At 51.6% G+C, this 10,161-nt stretch overlaps 1 protein-coding gene across 15 annotated transcripts in view; it reads left to right on the plus strand.

Annotated features, from left to right (window-relative positions):
- Positions 1-10,161, plus strand: part of Ablim2 (actin binding LIM protein family member 2) — a 125,736-nt gene that overhangs the window by 61,921 nt on the left and 53,654 nt on the right. For all 15 annotated transcript variants that reach the window (XM_031341773.1, XM_031341779.1, XM_031341788.1 and 12 more), the window contains exons 7-8: positions 3,809-3,896; positions 7,758-7,816. In XM_031341773.1, coding sequence (XP_031197633.1) covers positions 3,809-3,896; positions 7,758-7,816 — 147 coding nt within the window. The remainder of the gene's footprint in view (positions 1-3,808; positions 3,897-7,757; positions 7,817-10,161) is intronic.

Genomic DNA, 10,161 nt, shown 5'->3' on the forward strand with positions numbered 1-10,161 from the left:
CCGCCACCTTTGACTTGACTCGATGTTCTTTTGTTTGTTTGTTTGTTTTTGGTTTTTCGAGACAGGGTTTCTCTGTATAGCCCTGGCTGTCCTGGAACTCCCTCTGTAGACCAGGCTGGCCTCAAACTCAGAAATCCACCTGCCTCTGCCTCTGCCTCCCAAGTGCTGGGGTTAAAGGTGTGTGCCACCACTGCTCCGCTTCACTGTTCTTTTATACACATCATGCGGCTTTGCGTTCACAGCTTTATCTCCCTCGAGCCGGTTGGTGGCAGTGAGTATTCCCTGTGGTTCCTCAGACATTCGGGGGTGGGTTTAAAGCCCCTCCCTTCAATAACAGCTTGTTTCCATACTTGTCCAGACTCTTTAGAAGCCCGACTTAGACCCAACAGCAGGGAGTGGAGAGCTTTCAATGAGACTCTGGTAAAAAAAAAAAAAAAAAAAAAAAGTGCTGTTTCTGCCTTATCTGGGTCATGTCTTATTGAATGGCAGCAGCTCTTTACATATTCTGGATCCCATACCCTTACTGGATATGACTTGCAAAGCCACCCTCCTTTTCTTCGGCTTGTCTTCTTAGCCTTCTGCCAGGGTCATTGGCTGAGCGGGAGATTTTTGTGGACTGCTCATGGTTTTGCTGTCCAGTCTAAGTCTCCATCCAGGTAAATGTGGGCTTTCTGCCAGGTTTTCATCGGATGGTTTTCTGTTTTGGATCTTGTAGTTAAGTCCTTCCATCTGTTTACGGAACTCTTACACCTGGGTGAGACACGTGGCAAGGAGTGGCCAAGTGCACCCGTTGGGATAACCTTTTGTTGGTGTTGGTGTTGGTGTTGTTTAACATTATGTGAAGCTGTGTCTCTATACTATTAATTCTGAACTGGAAGAGAGAAAAATTCTGGCAGGATCCTAGTATTGTCATCTCTATGGCCCATCACAGCCATAGAAATACTATCCTTGTAAATACTCGTCCTCTCAAATCTGCTCAGATACTTAAAGGTCAAACAGTGCTCTATGCCTAAAGGCAGTCTAGAATTGTATCTGAAGTTGTCTCGCTGCTGATTGGTTATAATAAAGCTCTGAAGGCCAATAGCCGGGCAAGAAGTGGGAGGAGGAACTTCCGGGCAGAGAGGATGATGCAAGGTAAGAAAGCAGAAGCCAAAGAGTCAGAGAGTGGACTTGGAAAGAAACAGCCATGGATTGCAGTGTCATAGAGAGGTTTAGAGCTAGATAGCTCTCTCTATATATATAGTATAGTATAGGTGGGTTGTGGGCAAGATAGCCTGGCTTAGATGAGCTAACCTGGAGATTGTCCAAGCAAAAGGCCTAAGCTTTAAACTACATAAAAGACTCCGTGTCATTATACTGGTGACGAATCTGAGAAGTCCCGCTATATGTACCTGGATATACTCAAGCACCCACCATCCAAGCTAGGACTGAAAACGCACCCAGCCTCTGCAGACATCTTCCTGTCACCGCAGGATAGCCACCACCTCTAACGATCCCTCTCACTTGGACCCTGACAAGCCCGAGTCCAGATCTTCTGTGCTGGCATCTCTCCTTACCGTTCAGACTGTCTGCATCCTCCATTCTTTGTTCAGGGCATGAGGGTCGAGGGGAATATGTGACTATATGGTCTACACCCCAAAGTTAAGGACTTTCAGGTAAGGGCGGGAGTCCACAGGCCCAGACTGAAACGTGTGCACTTGGGGACCCACTAGGCATCTATCTCAGCTCCACCATCTTCCCACAGGATGATCTTGTTCAAGCCACCTTCCCAAACCCCACGCCTTTTATGACAGTGAAGGCCTATACCCACAGTCCATTATATAAAGGACTGCCACAGAACTGAAGGGGGCCAGTTTGTGTGGAACTGAACAGTGTGTGTGCAGTGTAGCAGGTCACAGATATGGCAGCAACTGTTAAAGAGGGAAATACTGTCTGTCACCTCTCTCTGCATCCCTGTCTCTCTCTATCTCTATTTCTCTTTCTCTATTTCTATCTCTCCCTCTGTCTCTGTCTCTGTCTTTTTCTCCAGTGTGTTTATATCTCTGTGTATGCAGCTTGTGTGGGATGCCTGAAGAGGACAGAATGGCCTGGAGCTGGAGTTACAGGCAATTGTGAGCTGCCCGACTTGGGTGCTGAGAACCGAACTCAGATCCTCTAGAAGATCAGCAAGCTCTCTTTACCACGGAGCCAGCTCTCTAGCCCTGAGCCTAGTGTTTCTGAGACTGTTCCCACCAGCATTCTCTATCCCTTTCAATTCACACATGGATACAGGTGGACACACAGGGCTTGTTAACCCTGGGGCTGTCACAGACCTGTTGGGAGGAGGTGTGGGGAGTTGTGAGGAGGTTGGGGGCAGGTAGGAAGGTCGCAAACTGGGAAACATAAATTCTGGCAATAAGATGACTTTTCTAAAAATACTGAACAGTTTTTGACCTTTGCTCAGAACCCAACACACAGTGCCTCCTGCCCACTCACAGTGCTGTCTGCTGCAGTCACCAAATGACCCAGCCCCTTACCCTGTCATTCAGACTCGCACAGGAGATGACTAATGTCTATGAAACACTTCAGTCCTGGAAGGGCCCAGGCCCCCAGCTCTGCCAGCAAAGCTCAGTGTATTCTGGGAGGAAGAAGCCTGGACATTTGCCAAGCACGAGGAATGGATCAGAAGGGATAGGATTAGGGGACCTCAGGGAGACTCCTATGAAGGAGGTGGCTTTGGGAGAAAACGAGGCCATTTGGTGAGGCTGGGAGGCCCAGAGGATTCCCAGGTAGCAGGTGTAATAAGAACCAGGGCTGGGACAGCTGCCATGGATGGGGTCTTCTGTGCCTTGAGGATCCCTTTGCCCAAGACATGAGCATGGGCGTGGGCTGAGCTGGTAGCTGGGAGGGAAACTGCAGAGTAGCTGTCAAGGCCTACACAGGAGAGGAACACACTCTAGATCTTCCTCTCCCATATGCAGAGGCCTTGGCCTACTTTCTCTAGGGAAAACACAGGCAGGGGAAGGGAGTGAGGTAAGGTGTTTTTAAGATCCCCTCTCCACCCCTTCCTATTCAGGAAGGTGTCAATTAAGATTCAAGTTCAGGAGCGGGCGTGGTGCCTCTTCCCATTTTAGGATGCTATGAGATGCTTCATTTCTCACACTTAGCAACAGGCCCACCTGCCGCAACCTGGGAGCAGCACTCACTCTTGAGAACAGTGGAAATAACATTTTAGGACTTTTTTTTTTTCTTGGCACCATGAACAAGTAAGCCAGAGGCGAGTAATTACAATTAGTGTAATCTATTTATTGTTTCAGGATTAAAATTTGTAATCTAATTTAATGGTTCTTCAGAATTACTAAGCTAGGAAGTGTAGGTCGAGCAAATTGAGGAATGCAGAGATCAAAACAAAACAAAATCCAAAAACCCCCAAAACTGTCTTCCGGCTCCCTTCACCAGAGAAATGAAGCTGCCTCCTCCCAGCCTCCAGGCCTTGCTGCCACCTCTTGTCCTCCGGGACATGCAGAGGTAAAGGGACCAGGCCCTCCTTTGATTCTTACCTGTCTCACATCCAGGAACAGTTGGCTGTATAACTTGGGCTCCAGAGGTCAAGGGTAAAGTGGGTGGGTAGCATTAGGTCTCCCAGGCTTTGACGGCTCAGATGCCCTAGTGTCTCCTGTGTAGCCTGTGCAGGTCTGTAATCCCGATGGCTGCTGGGCCTTCAATGTGCTCCTCAGAGGTGTACACAGGCAGACGCCCACCTTGCACGCTAAGGCCTGCTGGGAACCCACTGCAGTAGCAACACTTACAGGCTTTGTGCTTTCCCCAGGCCGGAGAGAAGCACTACCACCCTTCGTGTGCGCTATGCGTCAGGTGCGGCCAGATGTTCTCAGAGGGCGAGGAGATGTACCTGCAAGGTAAGCGTTCAGAGATGCCTAGGGCACACTGTGCTGGGGGTGAAATTGGTCATGGTGCTGCTGGGAGCTGGCACTGCCCCCCACACACACACATGGTCTCTATTCGGCCGCATCACTACTGAGGGTGTGAGTAAGCCTGAGTGAGTGAGATCAGGCTGCTGAAGAGCAGGTCACGAGGTCCCACCACGGCCCTTCAGGCCTCATCCCCACTCCAGGACACACAGACTTTTAATTGTGGCCCCGCCTGAGCCTTGGCTTGTGATACCCCTGTCATACTGCAGCAAGACCAGACTTCCGTCCTGAAGTGTAGAGAGAAGCAGCTTTCCTAACATTGAAAGCAGAGGGAAATTATTAGCAGACAGGTGCCTCTAATGCATTCATGGGAAACCCACCCACTTGCCTTTAAAAATCATATTGGCAGGGCTAGTGAGGTTGCTCAGTGGTTAGCGACCCCCTGCTACACAAACCTTATGACCTGAGTTTCATCCATGGAAGGTAGAAGGAGAGAGCCGACTCTATGGAGCTGTCCTCTGATCTTTGTGTGTGCACCATGGGACACGTGCCCCCACTCAATACCAATAAAATAAAAATAAGTCACAATGGTAGTGTCAAGATGAAAAATAATGGTGACACAGCTTATCCGCCTTCACGGCTAACTCTCATTCTATCAGCCAATCGAGGGCATGATGGGGTAGACCTAGTGAGGCTGCGGGTGGCTGGGGTGGCAGAGAGGTAATAGCATTGCCAGGTCACTTCCTGCCCTGAGGCAGTATGGGAGGCAGAGCAACCAACTGAAGCTGGCTGGTGGATTAACAGCAGTCATACCGGCGGCTTAGGCGCATGCCAGCCTAGCAGGCCTGAGGGAGAGAGTATAGCTATCCCTTTCTAGTCCCGTCTCTTGGAAAATCAAAGAAAAAAACATGGCTTTATCTCAAAACTTTACTGGGAATGGCGTCATTTGGATGAAGGTGTTTGGTAGTGACCTGGTACAAGCTTGGTCGTAAGTCACAGCCTCGGCGACTGTCTTCACTGGACATTACAGTGTAGTAAAGGAGAGGGGTCCTTGGGGCGCCTGGGGTGAAGACCAAGCCAGACAGCCCTTCTATCTGGCATCTCCTCCCAGATAAGACAGTGTCTTGTGGTTGCTGTTAAACTCCTAGTGTTCCCTCAACTCTTTCCTATTAGTTGAAAGCAGAGTAGGGGAGGAGGCAGTGACCATTGTAGGGGAGAAAATCCCTGTTTTCTCTTCACCCTTGGGAACCCCTGTAAGGGAAGGTAGGTGAAGAGTAAAGGGCAGAAAAAGGCAAATGAATGAGTGTCCCTTGTGTGTGCACAGGAGAGCCAGGGTGACAGTACACCTCCAGGGGGCAGCTTTGATTTCTGGCTGAGATATCACATTCTTAGCCAAGAGAAAAGAAGGTCAGCAAGATGTCAAATAGAGGAAGGAGACCTAATCGCAGCTCCACAGTGATGGGACCCCTGCTAACTGTGTGTCCCCATCTGCCAGGTGAGGTATACTCTTATACACAGAGACCCTATACAGATCTGGACTTGCCCTCTGCAGTAGTCTCCTTTCCATTGTACCATTAGTTTTCCATGTCCCCAGGTGGACCAGCTCAAAGTGATCCTTCTGCCACAGAGTCCATGGCTGTCACATGCCACTGTTGGCCATGTGTTGGGGTAGCATGTTCTGAACCCCTTGATCTCAAATGAGAAACTATGTTATTCTAGTTTTATGTCTGCTGTTTTGATAACAATATCCTGATCATAGAGGAGGAAAGGGTTAATGGTTCGTGACTCCAGGTTGGTCCGTTATTGCTGGGAAATGGAGTCAGGAATTTAAAGTAGCCAGTCACACCCACAGTGGAGAGCAGAGAGAAACAAATGTGCATGTGCTGCTGCCTGCTTGCTTAGTACTTAGCTAGCCATCTCTGCTCTTATACAGCCCAGGCCCCAAAGCCAGGGAATGGCACCCCCCCCCATGATGGCTCGCCTTACATCAATTACAATTTAAGACCAACTGGATCCAGACAATTCCTCAGGTGAAACTATTCTCGATGATTCTAGGTCGTGTCAAGTTGACAAGGAAAACTAACCGGCACATGCATCTAGGTGGGGATCCTTACTGAAATCAGGGCAGGACTCTCAACAGAGATGAACCAAGAACGTCACCCATCAGTCAAGGTGGCCAGGGGTCTGGGGGGAAAGATTCTCAGTGACTTGCATTATTCTGGCTAAAACTGGGCTAAGTAGGAGCAGAGGTCAAAGACTAGATAGAGGTCACAGCCTTGTCTAGACTGGAGTTTAATTAAGGAACAAGGAGTTTGTGTCTCCCAGTTCCTACCAAGTGCTGGGAACAGATAAGGCAGACAGGCCAGCCTACCTTCCAGAGCAGCAGCCAGGGAGAGCTGGTGCGAGGCCAAGGAGTCCAGATGCACCAGCAGCAAGGCTCGGAGTGCTGCTTGGAGGAGGTGTGGGCAGGACTTGGCTTGCCCATGGATGAATGGGTGAATAGGAAGACAGAGAACCTATCAGGAGCCTACATCTAAGCTGAGGGCGACAGAGAACTGGCTAAGCCCGGTGAGCTGGTCCTTACTAGACTAGATGCACCAAGAGGAGAGCTCACCTCTCAATCCCTGCCCAGGGCTAGCAGGAGATATAGAAGCAGGTGGGTTGAGAGGCTTTAGTTCATTCCAGCAGAGGTGACCAGGGGACACTGGCATGAGAGAGATAGCAGGGACTAGCAATAGGATGGGTATGATCCGTGGACTAAGCGAGGATGCCTTGTGTTGACATTTCACCTCTTTGGACACTGGTTCTTTCTCCTGGGGTCGCAGAGGCAGCTGAGCAAGGCTAGGCTACGAATCTGGCAGCGGCTGCATCTGTTGTGTGCTGCCCACAGACCCGTGCTGAGTAACAACAGAGAGGCTTTCTGATTTGTGTCAGACAGGCCTCCCTTTTCTGAGGCAAGCCCTGGGATGATGTCAGATGTGTCAGGCTCATCCCCACTGTCGCCTGTTGTCCCCAAGGGGAGATCCTGAGAATCAGGCCAGCCACTGTGGCTGCCCAGTGGGAGGCCCTCTGCAGAGGTTCCACTGTAACCGTAAATGGAACCCTTAGACAGAGGGGTGGCCAATGCCAAGCACGGACAGTGGCTGGGGGACACGTGCTCACATGAGGGTGCCATCATCTCAGAAAACAAAGATTCCCTTCACCAGTCTGGGCTGGTCCAGTCATTGCAGTGGGACCTGCCAGGGCTTTCTGTGGCATGGAGTCCAGGCTGCCCTCTCAGGCATGGGTTTTCCACACTGCAATTGAGGGTCTGACCAGGCTAGTGGTACTTATTTTCAGCTCTGGGGAGCTGAAGCTTATGGCCAGGGCCTTGTGAGGAGCCCCACCATTCCTGGCCACCCTGAGGCCCTCCTTTTGGCCACCCACCCTGCTCTCTGTGAAGGTCATGTCTGACGTGTTGCTGATGCTGTCATCAGAGGTCTGGCATGTGTGTGTGCTGTGACCCTCACAGTGTCCTGGCCATGAGAACGTCTTCCCCAGCCCCACGTCTGTACTTGATTCTACCTCTGAGAACGCCCCTCTGGGCATCTTAGGCCGAGCTGTGTGCCCAGGCTCCCTGGAACCTCCACAGCCAGCCTTAGGAGTAACTGGCCCGCCTTGGGAAGTTCTCCCCTTCCCCTCACACCCTTGCTTCACGGGTGCCAAGCTACTCCATCACAGATGCTGTGATCTCAGTGTCACAGAGGGAAGGCGTGGAGCCTGTTTAGAGGGCATTGAGCAGGTATTCATGTGTGGATCCCATATCTAGAACTACACTCTGATTGCCTCCTCTTGGGACTCTGTCTACAGGCTCCTCCATCTGGCATCCAGCATGTCGACAGGCAGCCAGGACTGAAGACAAGAGCAAGGTTGGTGAGCTTTGTGGCTTCCCTGTGTGTCCTTCTCCACATGCAGGCTAGAGGGAGAGACACAAGCTGTGCTTCTCAGTCTGGCCTTGGAGGTGTCATAGGACAGCCCAGGCTCAGGGGACGGAGGGCCACAGATGAGGGAGCAGGTAGGCAGTGAGCCATCATGCAGGTCTAATAGGACTCCAAGGAGACCAGATGGCCCAGCCCTGCCAATCTTCTTGTCTAGTCAGTGAACCAAGATGGCCATGACTGTTTGAGGAACCCCAGCTAGTCCCTACAGCCATCTTTTGCAGGTCCAAACTGCACCTTGGCTTGACAGCTCCCACACCCTCATCGATGGCTGCCTTGCCTGCCACAGGGCAAGTTCTTCAGGGCAGGATGGTCAGAATACCCAGCAAGTCCCAAGGCAAAGATTTCATTCTCTTTTCCCTGTGGAGGTGAACATGTCACACACACACACACCCTGCCCCCACACTTATGCAGGACAGGGCATGCAGAGCACTGCCAATCAGGCAAGCTCCGTGCCTGAAATTCCACTGGGGCTCTGGCAAAGGAGTTGTGTGACTCATTAAGCCCACATGTCAACTGCTTCTCTGTGGCCTGAAGCTCTTGCTCTAGGGCACAGGTTGGTCTTCCAAACATGGCCACCCATACCCTGAGATGATCCTGTGTGGCCAGCCCTCTCTGAACACAGCTGCTGCTGAGGCAAGATTAATATGACCTTCTAGGAGCTGAGAGCAACGGTTCTGAACCCCACAGATGCCCTGCTGTGTGCCAGGCAGCAGGGTTATGGCTGAGAGATGGAGAGACAATAACCACTCCAGGTGGGGAGGAAGCACAGCATTTGGAGAAGGGGGTGCTAGAGCCTGTACAGAGATCAAACCCAGGCCCTGGGAGCAGAGCTCAAGAGATTTCCAAGGTGGCGCCTTCCTTCCTGGGTGGTTATAATACAAAGCAGAAGGGAAGGGGATGAAGAGGAATGGGAGGAGGAGAAAGAAAAACAGAAGGAGGGGGAATAAGAGGGGGAGGAGGAGGAAAAGGAGGAGGAAGAGAAGGAGGAAGAAGAGGAGAAGGGAGAGGAGGAGGAAGAAGAGGAGGAGGAGGAAGAGAAGGAATAAGAGGAAGGGGGAAGGGAGAGGAGGAGGAGGAAGAGGAGGAAGAGGAGGAGGAGGAAGAGAAGGAAGAAGAGGAAGGGGGAAGGGAGAGGAGAAGGAGGAAGAGGAGGAGGAGGAAGAGGAGGAGGAAGAAGAGGAGGAGGAAGAAGAGAAGGAAGAGGAGGAAGAAGAGGAGGAGGAGGAGGAAGAAGAGGAGGAAGAGGAGGAAAGAAGAAATTTGGCTGTAACAGAAGCAAGATGGGCAGGCAGCAGGGAGGAGCACAGAGACCAACAGGGTCCTCTCCAGAATCCTCTCAGCAGCTCTGCCTTTGGCTGTGAGGAGTGAAGTATGCTTCACATACTATCTCACTTACCCATCCACCCACACCCACCCCCAGCCCAGGGACTCTGGCTCACTGTAGTATCATCCTACTAAACCTTTACTGTGGCTTTCCAGGGAGGAGGCCAGTGAGCAACACCACACTGTATGCTGTTTCCCCCAAGTGACTGGTTCTCTCTGCACTGTGCATCTGCCACCCAGAGCATCCCTGCCCTCGGTCATGACTAGTGACGGCATGACCCCAGAGTCTGACTCCATCTTATCTGTAGGGCTCCCTGTACAGACTAACAGTTCAGAAGAAGGAGGGAGCCTGGCATGCCCAGAGGCCCCAGACACTCACACATGCCTGTGCTCAGGGAAGCATCCCGACCTGTGACTGAACGGAGCTAGGAAAGAGCTGATACTCGGTTTGCCTCCCTTCCCCCAGCCAAGCTCAAGGGCTCATGCCCCATGGCAACTGCAGGAGACAACAGCCTCCCTCACTTTCTCTGGTCCTTGGCCAGATGGAAGACCCTGAGGAGTGGGTGCTGCCAGGCCAGGGAAGAAGGCAGCCTTGTTTTCTTGAGCCTGGGCAGGAAGGCTCTGCTTCCAGGGCTGTCTGTTCTGTACCGCTATTGAAATGAGTAGTTTAGAAATGAAGGTTGTCTCCTTCAGCCAACATTTGGGGCAGAGGCTGGGTAGCCTGAGACCGGCTGGCTTCTTGGTGTTGAGCCTAGACTCTCCAGGGCTGGCTGCTTCTAGAAGGCCTGGCCTGAGGGTAGAGGGGACAGACTCCTGCCCTCTGTTGCTCTCCATGTGAGCAGCTCCTGAATAAGCATAGGCAGGCCCAGTGGCTTAAGAAAACTCCTGAGTTTTTTATCCTAGCCATTCTGACTGGTGTGAGGTGGAATCTCAGGGTTGTTTTGATTTGC

Source organism: Mastomys coucha, unplaced genomic scaffold (genome assembly GCF_008632895.1).
Source record: "Mastomys coucha isolate ucsf_1 unplaced genomic scaffold, UCSF_Mcou_1 pScaffold22, whole genome shotgun sequence".
Classification (NCBI taxonomy): Eukaryota; Metazoa; Chordata; class Mammalia; order Rodentia; family Muridae; genus Mastomys; species Mastomys coucha.